The sequence below is a fragment of the Lycium ferocissimum genome, unplaced genomic scaffold, assembly GCF_029784015.1.
Source record: "Lycium ferocissimum isolate CSIRO_LF1 unplaced genomic scaffold, AGI_CSIRO_Lferr_CH_V1 ctg9227, whole genome shotgun sequence".
Classification (NCBI taxonomy): Eukaryota; Viridiplantae; Streptophyta; class Magnoliopsida; order Solanales; family Solanaceae; genus Lycium; species Lycium ferocissimum.
The window spans coordinates 1-18,544 of NW_026727637.1; the positions used below are offsets into that span (position 1 = coordinate 1).

At 35.0% G+C, this 18,544-nt stretch overlaps 4 protein-coding genes across 5 annotated transcripts; 1 reads left to right on the forward strand and 3 right to left on the reverse strand.

Annotated features, from left to right (window-relative positions):
- Positions 1-931: 931 nt before the first annotated feature.
- On the reverse strand, positions 932-2,848 carry LOC132046058 (large ribosomal subunit protein P2B-like). Its single transcript, XM_059436600.1, has 2 exons — positions 2,272-2,848; positions 932-1,361 (listed from the first exon to the last, which is right to left on the reverse strand). Exons 1-2 carry the CDS (start codon positions 2,594-2,596, stop codon positions 1,177-1,179), a joined length of 510 nt encoding a protein of 169 aa, XP_059292583.1. The 5' UTR covers positions 2,597-2,848; the 3' UTR covers positions 932-1,176.
- Positions 2,849-3,015: 167 nt separating this feature from the next.
- Positions 3,016-4,223, forward strand: LOC132046057 (uncharacterized). The gene has a single exon (XM_059436599.1). The coding sequence runs from the start codon at positions 3,444-3,446 to the stop codon at positions 4,026-4,028; it is 585 nt and encodes a 194-aa protein (XP_059292582.1). The 5' UTR covers positions 3,016-3,443; the 3' UTR covers positions 4,029-4,223.
- A 2,747-nt stretch (positions 4,224-6,970) lies between these two features.
- On the reverse strand, positions 6,971-14,963 carry LOC132046059 (protein MULTIPOLAR SPINDLE 1-like). Of its 2 annotated transcripts, XM_059436601.1 has the most exons (10): positions 14,785-14,963; positions 13,859-13,916; positions 11,744-11,881; positions 11,569-11,628; positions 11,086-11,171; positions 10,928-10,982; positions 10,242-10,355; positions 8,702-8,894; positions 7,712-7,782; positions 6,971-7,417 (listed from the first exon to the last, which is right to left on the reverse strand). In XM_059436601.1, the coding sequence occupies exons 1-10, from the start codon at positions 14,941-14,943 to the stop codon at positions 7,233-7,235; spliced, it is 1,119 nt and encodes a 372-aa protein (XP_059292584.1). In that variant the 5' UTR covers positions 14,944-14,963; the 3' UTR covers positions 6,971-7,232. The 2 variants fall into 2 exon arrangements, with proteins under 2 accessions (XP_059292584.1, XP_059292585.1); XM_059436602.1 differs by lacking the exons at positions 10,928-10,982; positions 11,086-11,171.
- A 1,526-nt stretch (positions 14,964-16,489) lies between these two features.
- Positions 16,490-18,386, reverse strand: LOC132046060 (eukaryotic translation initiation factor-like). The gene is made up of 2 exons (XM_059436603.1): positions 18,340-18,386; positions 16,490-17,144 (listed from the first exon to the last, which is right to left on the reverse strand). Exons 1-2 carry the CDS (start codon positions 18,384-18,386, stop codon positions 16,532-16,534), a joined length of 660 nt encoding a protein of 219 aa, XP_059292586.1. The 3' UTR covers positions 16,490-16,531.
- Between the last annotated feature and the right edge of the window lie 158 nt (positions 18,387-18,544).

Consider the following 18,544-nt stretch of genomic DNA (forward strand, 5'->3'; position numbering starts at 1 on the left):
CCCCTTACACCTCTTACCCATTGTCCTGCTTGGTGGGCCGTGTAGGGTCGGCGATCGCCAGTTCGAGCTAGCCCGACCCACTTGACATCCTTAATTGAAAGTAAGAAAGTGCTTATTTTTTTATTGCACTACCTCTCAAACAAAAAATGTCAATAGTTGCTTCAATAGATCCTAGAAGCATCAACAAAACCAATAATAACACTAATTCAAACATAAATATCATATATTATACTAATTCAATAAAAAATAAATAAAAATAAAAAATCCCTCCAAAACAATTCAAACATCCAAATTAGCCCATCAAACATGATACAAACCCAACTAAACTCCAAGATCATATCCAATCAAATATCGAACGAATCCACTAAACTTCAAAATACTTAAAATTCTATATACATCAGTATAAGAAGAGATAATTAAAGTTCAACAGTATCATTCAAGATAAATTAAAATAGTAAAATGTTGTTTTATTTCTACTCAAACATATCAGTATACTCTTACAAGAGAGAGAATAAATTCATCACGTCCTTACAGATTCACAATACATAACTCGTTTGCAACACGAATAAATAGAGTTTGAAGGAAAAAAACCATCAAATTGAAAATCCAACAAGTGCTCCAATGCTTGAAAACAAAGTTTATCGATATTTAAACTAAGCATTCCATGTTTCACATAACTCACAACATCCTCGAGGGACATCGACCACTGTAACTAGAAAAGGATATTTGATAAAATTTATTCTAAGTCATATTGATAAACAGCCAGATGTAAATGAAATAAATCCACATGCACAATAAGTTTACTTCACTAATTAATTGGGGCTTGTTAATAGTGATAAACAGCCAGATATAAATGAAATAAATCCACATGCACAAATGTTGTAAACACATTATAAGTGTGGGCTGTGGCACCCCAATAATTAAACCCAATAATAGAATGTAAACATAAACCAAATTAAAATTACTACTATTAAAAGAAAGAAAATCATTACTAGTATTGATATTGATCCAAAAAGTACACAGAATATAAATAAACTTCACCATCAATGTATATGAATTCATCTAAACCAAAGAGATCGAAACCAAACCACTCATCAGATCATATTACTTATTAGAAGCAATCATTTCAGCATCTGAGCCTTCCAAAGATTCAATGCTATCATGATCAGCATCTTTTTACCGTTGAATAGCAGCTTCCATCTTAGCCAGGAGCTCATTTGTTTTCCGTAGAAGCATTATTAACCTTTCGTTCTTGGTTTCCTCCAGCATCTTCATGTAAGCTTCTTGATCATCAGCTTTCAGTGCTTGTAACCTCATTTTCTCAGCACGAGTAGCCCGTTGCCTTTGCCTTCCATGCCAAGCTGGGATTAGTTTAGGGTGTAAGCAGTGGCGAAATCAGGATTTTAACTAAAGGGGTTCAAAAATATAAAGAAGTTGAGAAATAAATAAGCCAAGGGAGTTCAATATTTACTATGTATACATAAAAAATAATTTTCACCTTGTATAAACTGTGTAATTTTTTGCCGAAAGGGGTTCGGATGAACCCCCTTGACCCTTACTGGCTCCGCCCCTGGGTGTAAGTAATGGTATTAATTGTACTATACTTAAATTTGCAACCATTGTACTAAAATTTTATACCAACATTATTCTATCTAATATGTACCCTACCAAAGGATCCCTTACAACATACTAATAAAAATTATCACATAACACAAACCAAAAGTTTGGGGGGGGGGGGACCGGTTGACATTGAGCAAAAAGGAAATAAACATCCAAGGTGAACACATATTGATGTAAACCTAAACATAAAAATTAAAATTACCAGGATTAGAGGAAATAAGCTAACACTAAGCTTGATTTTAATCCAATTTTGATATAGTAGCCTGAAAAATAAAGTGATAACTTGTTATAATAATAAATTATACAAAAACAACATACCCAGTGAAATCCCACAAAGTGGTGCTTGGGGAGGGTAGAGTGTATGGAGACCTTACCCCTACCTTTGGGAGTTAAGGCTGTTTCCTGTAAACCCTCGACATAACAACAAGCAGTTCAAAGCAGTATAAAAAGCCACGGCAAAATACTATAAATAGCATGATAAAACTATCTGAAAACAAGGAGCCATAATTACCACAAAAGAAACAACAGATAGCAACAGAAATCGAAGGACAAGCAACTACCAGCATAATACTACGACTACTAGAATGAAAGGATAAATTATATTGCACTGAATTTATACTATGGGCACAAAAATTAAATCATTCATCTAACCTGAGAGATCAAAGCCAAACTCCTCCTCAGACTCTTCTTTCTCTTCCACTTTCTTTTCCTCCACCTTCTCTTCCGCCACCACTGCACCACCACCACCACTAGCAACCGCAACACCACTGCCACCGGAAGGCACCAAAGCGATCATCTCCCTACCAGCAGCAATAAGCTCAGTAAGGTCTTTTCCTTTGACTTGAGATAATAATAACTCAATTTTTGCTTCATCAGCTTCCGCTCCAACGGAAGAGAGAAGTGCCTTCAAATCCTCTGCCGTAGGGCTGATGTTTCCGCCCCACACATCCAACAAGTAGGTAGTGATCACATCCATTTTCTGCTTCTTTTTTTTTGGAGAAACTTGGGAACAAAGAATGGTTTTAGGGTTTGGGTTTTGAGAATATATAGTGTTGTTAGGGTTTTAAACGAGGTTTTTTTTGGGTTTCTTTGTCTTAATTCTTAAATACATAAAAAGTTTTACTTATCCAAATATAACTAGTAATAGGCAGCAATAACCTTCATCTTTTTTTTTTTTTTTTTTTTTTTTGGAGAAACTTGGGAGCAAAGAATGGTTTTCAGGGTTTGGGTTTTGAGAATATATAGTGTTGTTACGGTTTTAAATGAGGCTTTTTTTTAGTTTGTTCGCGTAAAGTAAGGGGTTTTAATTAATTCTTAAAGACAAAAAAATTACTTTCCAAGTATAACTAGGTTAGGATTTAGTTTTTCTTTTTCTTTATCTCTTTCTTCTTTTTCCTTTTCCCAGTTTCTTTACTAAAATTAATGCAAGAAATTTCAAAAAAAAAATAAAAAATAAAATTAAATCAATATGCACTGGTCTACGTAAGAATTAATTAGAAATTAAAGAGAGAAAAGATGCCCTAAAACCTAATAACACAATTCTCCAAAGCAACAAGCCCTAAAATCATTTCTTTAATTTGATCCCGTTGGATTAGCCAATTGTAAATAGTTGATAAACATAAAGTGAACCAAAACAAAAGACCCCCTAATAACCTAGCAGCCACAGCACTCCATTCTCAGGATCTCACAAAAAGAAAGAAACTGATTCACTCTAGACACCATCTTTACACTGCCTGAAACCACCATTGTTGGCTAGCTGTCTCTTGGACTCTTTCTTATATCAAAGTTCGGAAGAAATTTTGAGAGACAAAAGGCTCACAGAGATGAGCCGATCAAGCGAAGCAGCCTCCATGAAGCCTAGGTGTACTCATGTCCTTGGAGATGTTGAAATCAAAGTGCTCAGTGTTGTCAAAGGTAAAAAGAATATTGGAATCTGCGCGGCAGATGTGAAAAAAGAGATAAACCTCCCACCACCTATTGTGAAAAAAGCCTTGGAATTACTGGAAAAAAAGAAGAAGATAAAACTTGTTGTGAATATCCAAAATAAGAGAAAGAAGCATTACATGGGTGTTGAGTTTAAACCTTCGGAGGAAGCATGGTGGGCTGATAAAGAATATGTCGCTGCTCTCGTACAAATATGCTTGAAGGTTTTAGATAAGCTGAAAGTTGCTACTGTGAAGGGAATCTCCACATTTATAAAGGAACACAAACTTATAGAGAAACACGAACTTGCTGATTGCACAGATCAAGTTGCGCAAACATTGGAGTATATGGTCTTGGACGATGTTATTAAACAGGTAGAGAGCACTGGATTGGCAGAATATCATTCTACTCCTGTTGGATCTGTTTGTTATCTAATTGCAAGAGGTCCCAAAACAATAGGGAATATGGCTTCAATTCCAATTTAGTGCTTGCCCTAGGATTAGTAAATGTACACCAAATGGAATCATGTCCCCCAAAACCTGTGCCTTCTACACTAGATGGCTGAAACTTGAATTTTGATTGACTTCTGATTAGTAAAATTAAAAGTACGCTGTATTCTGGACATGTAGATTGTTGTTTGAGTTTCTTGTTTGTCCTTTGGTTTATATGATGCATTACGAAGTCGGCTTTTTTTCTCGACTTCTTTCTTTTCTCGTGAGTGCCACAGCTCGAGGAGATCATTCCATTTCTTCCTACCTAATTCGAATTTAAAGCAAAACTTCCTGAATCCTGATAATTCATTTTTGGGAACCCCTTTGAGAAGTTTTAAGTTTTTATTAAAGGTGCCTTTAAAAAAAAAGTATTGATAAGCACTTTTAATGTAGAAACTTATAACAAGCCGTTGATTTGTTTTACTAAAATACCTTCATTTTTTAACAAAGAATTGTAAATTTAGAAGTATCCTGTTTGACAAAAATACCTTAATTTTTTTAACAAAAACTCGTAAATTTAGGACTATCTTTACGAGAAAATGATGGATGATATACGAGTGGAGAAAAAGTTAGCAGTTTTAATTTGAAAAATGTAGTTTAAATATTAGAAAGAGGTTTAAGGACAAAATAGTAAAAAATTTGGTCAAACTAAATGTGTTTCTAAGCTTAAAAACCATGAGTTAGGATGACCAACTTGTGGGTTTTGGTTAATTTTGACTTATAGAGAAGTATTTTGAGTATTTACCAAATGGGTAAAAAAGTCAAAATATGTTTATAAGTCAGTGTGACCAAAGGTCAGACAACCACCCTCTACGTTCCGAAGTTCAGAGAAAAAAGATGAAGGTTAATTATCACTTGAAGGACAATGGCAATCATTAAGAAAATTATACACATTTTGTTAATGATTCCTTTTTGTTGCTGGTGGGGGTGACAAGTAGCCAAGTATCATGTAGAATTAGTTGAGGTGCACGCAAGCTTGCCAAACATCACGGTTATTAAAAAAATATTATTAATAATTCTTTCGAGTCAAAAAAATTCTATGTATTTATATAGCTTCTAAACTTCATGAAAGACAGTACACAAAACCTGTTTAGTATTCTGAAAATGGAAAGAAGAGAGAAAAACTCTTCTAAATTGGCCATTATCAACATACAACGTGACTTATCCTTTCTATCATCAAAGGTTGTACTTGTTCACCATGTGGTGGAATGGACAAGATCTTGATGTCTACTTTTACTCAGAGTACAGCATTGATGATATGGATATGACCTGTACTCATGCTCATTATTTATTTGTATTAAGCTCAATTAATAGAATACGGATTACATAATTTGATTCCCATTCTCTTTGCTTTTCCTCGTTGGCCCCACTTTGGTCGTAGAGTTAAAACGTGGGCCAAAGAAGAAAATAATTCTGTGTGCCAAAACTGAACTTAGATACGTTTCAAATCATAATTTTTATTCCAATACAGCTACTATTTTTCTAGCATATTTGCCTAAAAGCAGAGGCAATGCAACGGAAGCATCTTACTATACCATTTTTTGACAATACAAGAGAGAAGTTGTAACATGTATTACAACTTACACGTAGAAAACAACAGCTCTGTCGATGCTTTGAATAAAGCCACCCTTTATCCTAAAGCAAAAAGGAGGATAGATGGAGAACCCATTCAGGCTCAAGGTCAAAGATACACTAGTAGAAAACTTAGAAAGGAAAAGGAAAAACTAAAAAGAGCTCAACATTATATTGTCCTAATAAACTTTTTTCTTTTATTTAGTCGTCCAGCAAGTAGGACTTCACCATATTTCTGCTCTAGCATGTGGCTCTAGAGCAAGAAGAAACAGAGTGAAAGGAGATAAAACAGAGGTGAACACACTTGAAATGAAGATATATGTTTTGCAATAGCCAATGATCTCCTTGGAGTTGAGCGAGCACCCGTATTTGGAGTAACAGGAACGGTTCGTGCTCTCCCTTTAATCTGGACGTTAATATCTAGAGTTTTATGGCAACATACTTGCCCCTCCTTCCCCAGTGGCAGAGTTTGGCTTGGAGGTTTGGAAGTGGACGGCGAAATGTCATTAAAAGCAGAAGTTTTGTAGTATGGGGACAATAAGAGAGTGACTAATAGTGAGAGAACCAGTGCAGATTTGGCTTTAATCATGTCTACTAAGAAAGATTCTATATAGAGAGATGATGTACGATGTAGTAAAGAATATGAGAGATGAGAAGTGAAGTATGCTAGGAGCACGTTCGGAAGGACACTATATATATCAAGCAAAAAGCAGAAGTGTATCCAATACAATACACCTTTTTTTATCTTTTAAATATAATAAACTCTTTGGTATTAGTAATCCGTCATAGAAGGAGAACAAAGTTTTAAGGACTGTAATCGCCACTCAAAATGTAGTTCGAAAGATAAACAAGTGGGGACAGGGGACAACTCTAAAGTTGGAAAAGACAATAGGTAATACTAGAATATAAATCTTGGTTTATAAGTAACCTCTTTCACAGATAAAAGTAACAAATGAGAAAAGAACATGTCTAGGTTAAACTACAATGAGCCAAAAGTCAAACCGTCCAATAACCTCCTTTATGCAAGATCTTAACTGCTCGGTACATCAAGGATTACCAACAAATAAAGCAATTAGCATATAATGAAAAATAGTGATGCCAAGGGAAGTCAAAGATTTGCTTAAGCCGACTATTTGGTGAACATATTTCAACCTGGAATCAGGTTCAGGATAAAGAGATGTAGGATTCTATTCTGGCTTTCGGCTTATGATAATGTATTAATGCCATGTAGGTTTTGTCAAGGTTCACTCTTTACATGCTGTTTCATCTTTTCACATTTAAAGAGCATCTTTCACTTTTTCCAGGAAAGGGAGTGGAGGAGGTGCACAAAGAGAGAAATATAGACAGAGAAAGTGGAAAAAACATGTAGAACAAATGACTGTTACAAAATGTTAAGTGTTGTCATCGTGAAGTTCAGTACAAATACGGAAAACATTGAGCTCAACTTCCAAGGTGAACTTTGAGTGTAGTTGAAAAGGAACTGTTATAGTCTGGGAATCAATTAGATAACTCTTGAATTTTGAGTAACAAAGCATTTGCGATGACACAGCTGAATTTTCTATGCACAAGAAAAGAAGAATTTTGTTCAATGCAAGTTACTTACTCTTCACAAAGGAAAAGCTGTGATTAGCTAAACAGGTTCTCAAGTATCTGTGGGTTTAGCTTCTGCTGAAATGACAACTGTCCCACTTGTCTGGTGACAACTCCGATCACACGATCTATGTACAGTACATAAAGAGAATTCCTGTTCTCCAGTAGTTCCAATGCTTTTCTTCCGTGGAGAATTGATCCAACCCATTCTTCAAAAAGCTCTACAGAGCAAAGAAAATGTACGGATAAATTAGGTCCATGTCCGTCATTAACAGTATGAAAAAGATCCTTCACCAGAAAGGTCATTTGTGGAAGCCTGCTAATTATACTTGTGGGTGTATATCTCACATGCGACATGTTTAGGACCAATAGCCTTTCGGTTTGAATTTCCCTCAGCCGGAGGCTGAACTGGCTCGGACCCGAGGGAAGGAGAGGAAATAGGTTATAAAGAGAGAAAATGCGTGGAAATAGGTTATAAAGAGAGCAAATGCGTTATAGTATTCAAGTGAGCTCACTTATGTCGAAATCTCCAGCGTTTGACCAGGTTAACAAATAATCTGAAACCAGAAATTCGATAAGCTGAATCCTGCAATTGAGAACATATATTAAGTAAAAAGTATTTTTATTTCCTTTTATTGTTACGGTTTCAGGAAAATTCATGAAAACTCATGAAAACTAAAATATAAAAACAAATGAAAAAAATAGAAAGAAAGCAAAATCTGGATGCAGTAAAAAGCAAAGACCAGGGGGCACACACCAAGTAATCCTGCAGCTAAACCACCATTTACAATAAATAAGATTCCCAAGACGACCTCAACATACGGTAGCTATCACTCTACTAGAGGATACTAGAAGGAAAAGATGATTATACCACATACGGATTCAACCATTTTAAACTTTGTATTAGCTGAACTGACAAAAGAAAGAACGAAATAAATAACTCAAAGTGAATGTCAAACTCCCCGTAGAAACTCCAAATCTAATGGAACAAACTCTAACTCCTCAGCCTAAAAGCACCTTCAAATCAGGAATGTCTGGAGGGACAAGTAGATGAAAACAAATACAAAAATTACAGTGTTCCTTCAAACCTCCAAACTAAAAAACAGAAAATAAAACAAAAATAGCATATGGAAAGATGTCAATGACCAGAAAGGAAAATATGATATCATAGATAGAGGAAAAGAAATTTCGTCAAGAGTGAGGACCAAAATAATGTACATCCATTATCACCAGCAAAGAAACAAACTCCAACGAGTGAAGGAAAACGGCATTTAACAAACATGACGCACACACTCAAGGCTCATAGCCTAGTGGTACCAGAGGGAATCACCCACACAACATGTGTGGGTTTGACTCCCACTGCCCCCTTCTCCCTTCCAGTCCCCTTCTGCGGCTGTCTATTATGTGATAAAAAAGTTAAAAACAAAAACAAAACAAAAGCATAAAGAACAATTAAGCCAGATAAACACGAGTTTATAGACTATATACAAGCTGGTGGGACTTACATCATGTACATAGAGTTATGCATACTTGGATAGGCAACATCAAATGGATCCATGAAAAGCAAACTTTCTGCCACTACAGAAATTCTTTGAGAAACCGCAAATATTAGACGCAGGCCGACAAAAGCCTCATTTCCGATCTTACGCATCAGGTGTTGAATATAGAACTGAACAGCAGTGTCAAAGTGATGATTTTCTGAAACATATGCATTACGGAATCAAGAGTTAAGAAGCTATGTAGAAGGAAATATAAGTAAGTTACATCGAGGGATTTAATATTAAAAATGATGCTGTCCAAGAGCAAAAATCACTTTAAATTGCTCTGAACTTCAAACTCATGATCCAACTAAACTAACAATCCGTCCAATGATAACGGGGCCATAAGGGTCTGTCCCTCTTGTGACTTCAATGGCTTTGCTTCTAACTATTCAATTTCATACATATTATTTTGAACTAATAAGAATTAGATTCAATGAAGCTCTTTGAAATCATCTTAACAAAAGTTGATTCCTTCAAAGATAAACAATTTCTTCAAATAAGTACCGTTCGGCAACCGTCCAAAATAAGTAGAAGCATTTTACATAATCTATGCCATGTAAGAACAACCATTTTTTAGCTTCTGCTGGAAAAAAAAGAACATCAAGGTGTCTTTCTACACTAAGCAGATGGTTTAATTGCAAATATTACTCCCTTAGTTCCAAATTTATAATACTCTACTTATTTTGAGATGTCCAAAAACTTTCTACACCGTTCTGCCCATAGCATATTTTATACAACTTTCATAAATTTTAAGGATTCAAATTCATTTAACAATTTGGCACTGCTTTAAGAATTCAAATTTGTTCAAGTCGTATTAACATATGAAACTCAAACCCAATCCAATCGTGTTGCATAAAATGAGAAAATCAGAGTATAACAAACCAAACATCAATTATTATATCAAAACTGATTTGTTTCCATTAAATAATATCGATTTCCGATAACCACTTTCGCGCGATCCAATTCACCTCCATCGAGGCAGTGACAAACCAAAGAACGCTGCACTGTGCCAATTCCTAGTATCATGACTGAGACCATCTCTTAGTTCTGTATATGCACAAACTAGGAAATATCAACTAACATCTTTTTAATGACTGCTGGGGGAATCTCAGAGCTCAGTTAAGAACTTCAAGGTGTCATTTCTTAAGTATGTACACTCAGAGAATCTATGGTATAAAAATTATACTACTCTAGTTCTTTCATAGCTCCAAAGCACTTTAGGGTTCTGAAATCTTTTCTGCTGCAAGTGATTACTTTTCTGTATTTCCATCAAGAAGCTATTTTCTCTTCCTCAATCTAAATTAAAGAAGTACTTTTGCTTCTACCAGCTTCCAAGTAGCCAAGGATTGACAACTTTTCAGCATACAACATATAAGGAGTGTAATTGATTGAACACGCTGATTCTAGCATTATCAAATGTAGGTGAATATATACTTCCGCAATCTTCTAAGGAAAAGACAGTCTTAGGAAACCCAGTATGAATAAGACAAGACCACATAATTACCATCTCCTTGCAAGGCACTGCACATTCTTCTCAATAAACGCATGATTAGGCTGTTGATAATGCCTTCCACAGGTTCTGCATTCCTTTCCATTGGTGACATTGTAGCAAGTGTACCTTTAAAGAATTAAAATACAAATGCTATTTGAAAGTACTAAAGAACAAAAACAGATAGCAATCAATAATTAAAGTGGTATCTTTTTATTAAAACTGAAAGCTCGGAAATTTAGGCACTCTATGCAGTGACATGGCTAATTACTTGCATATAAGGTGTTGACAAAGAAAGGGAAATCGCGAACTTTTTGCACTTTTGAGTAAGATTAGAAAGCTTCATTTAAAATGAGTACATACCATGAATATAATTCTCAAAATGCAGTCTTTTAGAACAATCTTTCCTTTAAACTCAAATCTTAGGATGAACCTTCACTAGACAGTCTTCTTTTTTCATTTATGTTTCAGAACAGATAATATATGTACTTGTTAACCCATTGATTTCAGCTTCCACCACAATTCCCGACACTAGAAGTTAGAAAACAACAGTACATCTGTGAAATAATTAAAAAAATAATTAATCGTCAGTGTCTCACAAAATAAAAGTACACCAGGAACTCAATTTAAAAATTTCCAGATGTTGCTCATGAAAAATTGTACACACAAAGGCAAAAGGAAATGAAACTATCGTGCATTACCAAGGATGAAATCCACAGCTTGGTGGCACCAGTTCTTAAAATTACCCTCGTCCAACTGCAACTCATTTGGTACGAAAGCCAAGTGAGATGAGACATGGAAATCATATTCATAGGATAAGATAAACCATCACTAGATGGGGTTAACTGAAGCAACATACACTTTGAGGAGAAATAGTGTCACAAAGCTCCAAAAGAAAATCCACCGAAGCACTCAGTTGCTCAACATTATTTTCACTGTCACGTTCTGCCATTTAAGAAAAGACATAATATTCATACTTCTCATCTACAGCACAAACTCCATGTTCAGCAAAATTTCGTAAACAGGACGTAGAGTTTTCCAGAGATCAAATCATGGCACGCGTAAGAAATGAGATTTATCACGGCAAGGCTGAGGTATGATAAGATCTCAACTCAACGTAACTTCTATAAACCATGACTTTGAAATTTAACCATCAAAAGTGAAGATAAATTTGCATACGTACAGTGCATGACTATCAGCTAAACATGTAATCCGACATAGAAATTGCTCATAATGAAAAACTTGCATGAAATACGATGCCTATAACATTATTCTAGCATGATGGGATGCTCAAGCAAGTAGCACATAAAGCATGTACGACGTATTCTAACTGGATTCTCACCTGAAATTCGCTGAAGCAAGGAATCATCTGTTCTTCTCGTCTTTCTCTCCTTAATCCTCACTGGAAAAAGAAAAAAAAAAACACGAGTCAATGAATCCAACTAATGAATACAGCATCGAAGGCCAAATTGACAACTTTAGACCGATAAATACAACAGAAATCCTCAAAAACAAACCTTGTCTGAGAAATCTTCTCCGTAGCACATCACTGAACCGTTGATCAGAACCATCTCCTATTCTCGTAGATCCCAACTTATCAAAGAAATAACACTTGCATGATGCACTTTTTGGATATATATCACACTGCGAACCATCTTACTCCAGAAAAAAGAAGGAAATAATCAAAAAATTATAGCAGTTCAATACAACTCAACCTCTACAGATAACAGATTGGAAAAGCAAAATCAAACATAGAGCAAAAGATCCATCGAAAAAACTTGCTATCATTTCAATTTTGATTTTAAAAAGAAAACACAATTAGTCACAAACTTTTGAGGTCGGAATATAGCAGAAAAATCAGATACTTAGAAGCTAGAGGTTCAGAATACACAGTATTGAACCCATAACAACAGACAATAAAATTGCTCCGACCATCAATTCTCTTAGGGCTCAATAATCCCAGGTTATCAAGGAAATAACACTTGCGTGATGCACTTTTTGGAAATAGCACTGTGAACCATCGTACGCCAAACAAATAAATTATAGCAGTTCAATACGAATCTATCCATACAGATAATAGATTAGTAATCAAAATCAAATATATAGCAAAAGATCCACAGAGAACTCTTGTTACCATTGCAATTTTGATTTTAAAATGAAAAAACACAATTACTCATAAATTTTTGAGGTCGGACTATGGCAAAATAATGAGATAATTAGAAGCTAGAAGTTCAGAAATACATAGTCGACACTTGACAATGGAAATTGAACGCATAACAACCAATACTCAAAAAATTTGCTGCAATCATCAATACTCTTAGGGTTCAATAGTCCCAAGCTATCCAAAAAAAAAAACACTTGCATGATGCATTTGTTAGAAATATATCACACTTTGAACCTTCTTACTCCAAGAAAAAACAAAAGAAAGCAATCAAAAAGTAGCTGCTCAAGACATATCTACTTACACAGACAACGCATTGCTAAATCGAAATCAAACATTTAGCAAAAAAAAAAAAAAAAAAAAAACTGAGAAAACTCTGGTTATCACTGCAGGTTTGATTTAAAAACGAAAAACACAATTAAGTCACAAAATTCTAGGCTGGATAATAGCAAAACAATTAGAAGCCAGAGGTTCAGAAATACACAGTCGACATTTGCCAATGGAATTGAACACATAAGAACAGATACTCATTGCTGGGATCAATTATGTTATTCAGATTCTTCACTTTCAGTGCCGCACCCGTGTCGACACGACATGGGTGTGGGTGTGGGTGTGGGATCCGTACCCAATCTAGTCAACCGATTTTGGGTACTTTGACCAAAATCAACAGAGAAATTCTGGATAGATTCAATGATTACTTTAATCAAAACAAAATCTAAGGTGAAATTGAAGAAAATGGAATACCTTGTATATAGAAATTTCTATGTCACTCCTTTTCCTTTTATCTCCTTCCCGGATTCTTCTCTTGATCAATACCTTTTCCTCAAGTTTTCCACATAATACCTCATAATATAGGTTTTATAACTCTAGTTTTAGAAATTAAATTTTTTCTAGCCGAATCCGCCCCAATCTTAAAATTTAGATCATGATGGATCCGACCTCTAAATCCGCACCAGTATCGGACACCCGCACCCGACCCGAGTCCGAGCAGCTTAGCGCGATCATCAATAATCCCAAGCTATGAAAGAAATAACACTTGCATGATGCACTTTTTGGAAATATATCGCACTACAAACCATCTTAATCCCAAAAAAAACAAAGGAAAACAAACAAAAAGTAGCCGTTAAAAACGAATCTATATGTACAGATGACACATTGCAAAATCGAAAACAAACATTTAGCAAAAAATCCTCAGAAAACTCTGGTTATCACTGCAATTTTGATTTAAAGACAAAAAACACAAATAAGTCACAAAACTTTAGGTCGGAATATAGCAAAAGAATCAAATACTTAGACGCTAGAGTTTCAGAAATACACAGTCGACGTTTAACAATCGAAATCAAACACATAACAACAGATCCTCAGGTAAATTGCTGCGATCGTTAACTTTTCAATATAATTAAAAAAAAAAAAATAAGAGTAAACTACTTTGTTTAGTTTAACATTTTACTACGAAATTGAGAAATCTAACCTTCGGCTACTTTGAGATCTTCCTTGAGTCTGAGAATCTCTCGTTTACGCTCCTTTGCCTAAAAATGAACTCAAATTTTAAAATTAACTGAAATTCATCCACGCAACTATTACGAGATAATAGTTTTGTTTCCACTCAAGAGCATCATCGGAATGAAATGGAGAAGCGGAGATTTAAAAAAAAAAAAATCAGAATTAATATTAATTGAAATTAATTGAACTTCTACGAGACAATAGAAATTAAAAAGGCGAAGAATTAAAGGAAATTGATCGAACATAAGAGCATCATCGGGATGAAACTGAGAAGCGAAGCCAAAAAAAAAAAAAAAAAAAAAAAATTAGAATTAATTGAAATTTAAAAAATAGGAAAAAAAAAAAAAAACGAAGAATTAATTCAAAATTTCATCATCCATGAAAAAGGAAGAATTAATTCAAATTTCATTCACGCAACTTCTACGAGATAACATAAATGAAAAAAAAAATTCAGAATTAATTCAAATTGCATTCACGCAACTTCTACGAGATAATATAAATGAAAAAAAAAAAAAATCAGAATTAATTCAGATTTGTGCACGCAACTTCTACTAAAAATATAGAAAGTAGAAAAACGAAGAATTAAAGGAAATTTATCGAACTTTTTGCTTCCGAGCATCATCGTAGGAGCAAAGAAAAAAAAATCAAAATTAATTGAATTCTACGAGAACTAATAGAAACAAAAAAAAAAAAAAAAACCGAAGAATTATTAAATGAAAGTGATTTATTTCCACTTAAAAGCATCATCGGAGTAAGGAGGAATTAAAATTAATTGAAATTCATCACAGATGCAACTTCTACGAAAATGAAGAATTAAAGGAAATTTGATCGAACTTTTCGTTTCCATTAAAAGTTCAGAATTAATTCAAATTCATTCCGCACAACTTTTCGTACTTTCTGTTTCCATTTAAGAGCATCAACGGAGGAAGAAGGCTGAGGTGGCGGTGCGGGAGATTTGTGGAGGAGGTTTGATCGGACGATCGCCATTGCGACAGCGAGTTTAAGGGATTCATCTGATTTGCTCTTTTCTTGCTCTGATCTCACTTTCTCCATTTCTCTATTGGGGAATTGGCGGGAGTAGCTTATTGAACCTCTCTATAAATAGAGGGGATAATAATAGTAGTAGTTTCGGTTAACAGCGCTTTTGGTGCTTCAATTATTCATAAATTTTAATATTGTAATGTTACTCCCTCCGTTCCAAAATAAGTTTCTTTTTGCTCACTTCTCGAAAATTAGGAGTGTCTTTACTAACTTACTCCTAATTAATGCTTAGAAAAAAGAAAAGCTATTTGATGATTTTTGATTATAAATAAGGGTAAGTTTGGAAGAATAGGATTAATTTCTTCTTGAAATCCTAAAGCGTCACTTATTTTGGAATAAAATAAAAAGCCTAAAAGGACATTTATTTTGGAATGGAGGGAGTAACCTCTAATTAATTAAATGGAAAAGGCTCAAATATGCCATTGAATTATCGGAAGTGGCTCATTTATGCCACTCGTCAATATTTTGGCTCATTTATGTCATCGTTGTTACCAAAATGGCTCATATATGCCATCATCGTTAACAAAATAGCTCATTCATGTCATTTTTCATTAATACTGATTTTACAATACCAGATATGACATGTGGCCTCCAATTAGAGGTCCACGTTGTTTAATTAAATTAGCTCAATTTTAAATCCCAAATTAATAAAAAAAAAATTCGACTCAAATTAATGAAAAAGGGCATGAATGAGTCATTTTGGTAACGGCGATGACATAAATGAGCCAAATTATTGACGAGTGTCATAGATGAACCATTTCCGATAGTTCGATGGCATATTTGAGCCTTTTCGTTAATTAAAATGTGCATTTTTGATCGCTTTGTTTGTGAATATTCATAAATTTTCCATTATTATTAGTCGGTAATTATCCATGTGTAATGTTAAGCTTGTATTGTTACTTTATATTTGACGGTAATATAGTTCTAATAGTAGTTCAAACATAACATAATCCTCACATAAAAGGACTAAAAAAGCACACATTTTGATTAATTGAAAGTTAAATATGCTTCATCTGATAGCACTAGGACTAAAATCAGAATATACCTATAATTTAGGGACCAAAAATGCTACTATCCCTATTAAGTTTCGGTTTCTTATTTTGTAAATTCTAATTTTAATCCTGGTGATATTTCATAAAGCACGTTTGACCTTTAATTAATTAAAATGTGTATTTTTGATTCTTTTACGCATGAAATGTGTAATTTTAGAACTATATTACTATTAGATATGGAGTAACCATAAAGGTTTAAGATAAAACATGAATAATTAAGTGGTAGAATAATTGATAATCATGGTAAATTTGTGAGTATTTACTAGCAAAGGCATCTAAAGCGAACGTTTTAATTAATTGAAGGATAATTATGCTTAGTTAAATATTATAATGACTAAAATTAGAATTTATGAATAACTGAGGGACTAAAAGTGTGATTGATCCTAAATGGGGAAGAAGGCCAAAAGCAAAAAAAAAAAAAAAAAAAAAAAAAAAATTATATATATATAATGTTACTCGTGTGAGTGTTTGGACTTTGGACTAAAGTCGTTAATAGAAAGGCAAAGTTCAAGAAACCAATAACCAAGTCGCCAGCTATAAAAACCTTCTTAACAAACAAGTGTTCGAGGAAGCTGTGCAACTAGTTCGGCACGTGGCAGTCTTCTGTCTAGACCGATTGATATTGCTTCTTTGACAACCTTGGGATAGTAGGCTGGGGATTTGAGTTCCTCCACACACTGCAAAGCTTCCTCCAGAAGCCGAACACTGAAATATTCCTCCAAAAGAGATGCTGTTTTTCTCTTTAGTTCATCGGGATTCACACTCACAGCAGGAACCTGCGTTTTTTCCGCAACTGGAGGAGGTTGAACTGGTCGAGGAGCCTGTGATGCGGGCTCCACACTAAAACCACAACTACTTTGCAAGAGGGCACTAGGCTTTCCACTCACCAAGCCACCACTACCCTGAGGAAGAAGTCTAGAGTTCAATAAGGGTGACTTGCCAACCAATGGTGGCTGAGGCTGACCTCGTCCACCTGGCTGCACCAGTGGCCCGTTACCTCTAGGCATCGACTGGGATCTAGGAACTTCCCAGTTGTCGTTATCCATCCCAGGCGCACCAGGCATCTTTCCCGTTCCTGGCATTCCAGGCATCATACAACCGGTGCCTGGACGATTGACAGGAAAGCTACCACGATTCAACCTTCCTTGAGCCGGAAGACCACTGAGAATTGGGGTAAGTTGAAGCAAGTTGCATTAAGGGTTGGTCAAGATCAATTGAGGTAAGACCTTCCTTGCTATTTTGTAATTAGGAGTAAATTCATGCAATAGATGGGGAATTAGCTTGTAAAATGCGGAATTGGTATCAAGAAGTTATAAATATAGATTGTGGGTGATAGAACGATTGTATGAGAATTATTTTAGGTGAATCATGATGTATCAGAATTAATTCCCGATATAATTGAATGATTAACTTATGTTAAGCAGAATTGGGAGGAAGGAACCATATATACTAGTTTTGATATTGTATTTGAATTGCCTTGAAGTTGTTCCGAGATGATAATGGTAAATTTAGGTTGTTTGTTGTTGGTTAGTTGTTGATTATAACCTTGGGGACGTAGTAGAAACAGAGGACTGCTGCCCAAATTCCCGTAACCCGAATCACCCTTCGATGTGCAACTCATAGACGTTGATATGTAAACATGATATGTCATATCCAAGGACATATCTTTCAATATAGGCTCGGGGGAGGGGAGGGCATCGGAATAAGGATTCGTTCAAGGTGACAGCTCGACAAGTAAGGTATGTAAGGTGTTCGGCTTTTTTTTTTTTTGGGACGAATTCAACTAGAACATGAACACGAGCGTTCCATAACAATTCACTCCAATCATATATCACTTCTTATAGATGTTCTTTATTAGATTACTTACTTGTTTCCCAATTAGTTTGATGTACTTCTTCAATGATTCTTGAATTACTATCATGTTCTTCATCCTTAAGTTATTTCTTTGGATTCAATACGAATTCCCTAACTCATTCGGAGGTTATCGACCTTACGTCATTCTGAAAGGCCCGATGTCAGTTCATTGACTCCTCATGCATTATATATAGGCACGTAGATGTGCACACCACTGCAGTAATGGACTTCCTTTATTATACCCCGAATGCGAGATGATGATGATATGATGATGACACGATAATAATGCTACTATATGTATATACTTGCATATAATTTTTTAAACTTATGGATTGCATATTGTACGTCCTCAGATGGCTCAGGTTACTTCTATCCTTCTAAATTTATGTCTTACGTATGTTGTTTCCTGTCTTACATACTGAGTACTTTTATCCGTACTGACGTCTCATCCTATGGGATGCTGCATTTCGTGCTGCGGGTCTTGATTGATAGAGCAGAGAACCTCTTCAGCAGGACTATCAGCTTCAACGGGTCCTCAGCAAGTGCCATTGTACCAGGCTTGCTCTTTTGGTATATGCTATGTATATGTATCTTGTACGTCAGGGCCAAGTACCGTCTAATATGTCATGTATAGCTCCTAAAGGCTCATAGACAATATGATGTATGATATATGTAGATGTCATGTGCAGCCTCGTCAAGAACGTGTA

Excerpts from the sequence above, each read along its gene's own strand:
- LOC132046057 (XM_059436599.1), top strand. The coding sequence starts at position 3,444 with ATGAGCCGATCAAGCGAAGCAGCCTCCATGAAGCCTAGGTGTACTCAT.
- LOC132046059 (XM_059436601.1), bottom strand. The coding sequence starts at position 14,943 with ATGGAGAAAGTGAGATCAGAGCAAGAAAAGAGCAAATCAGATGAATCC. Across the intron at positions 11,172-11,568 it reads CTTGCTTCAGCGAATTTCAG|AACGTGACAGTGAAAATAAT; the intron begins GTGAGAATCCAG and ends CTTAAATGGCAG. Across the intron at positions 7,783-8,701 it reads CATAACTCTATGTACATGAT|GATTCAGCTTATCGAATTTC; the intron begins GTAAGTCCCACC and ends TCTCAATTGCAG.
- LOC132046058 (XM_059436600.1), bottom strand. The coding sequence starts at position 2,596 with ATGGATGTGATCACTACCTACTTGTTGGATGTGTGGGGCGGAAACATC. Across the intron at positions 1,362-2,271 it reads GTTTGGCTTTGATCTCTCAG|CTTGGCATGGAAGGCAAAGG; the intron begins GTTAGATGAATG and ends AACTAATCCCAG.
- LOC132046060 (XM_059436603.1), bottom strand. The coding sequence starts at position 18,386 with ATGGCACTTGCTGAGGACCCGTTGAAGCTGATAGTCCTGCTGAAGAG. Across the intron at positions 17,145-18,339 it reads CTGATAGTCCTGCTGAAGAG|TGGTCTTCCGGCTCAAGGAA; the intron begins GTTCTCTGCTCT and ends CCCAATTCTCAG.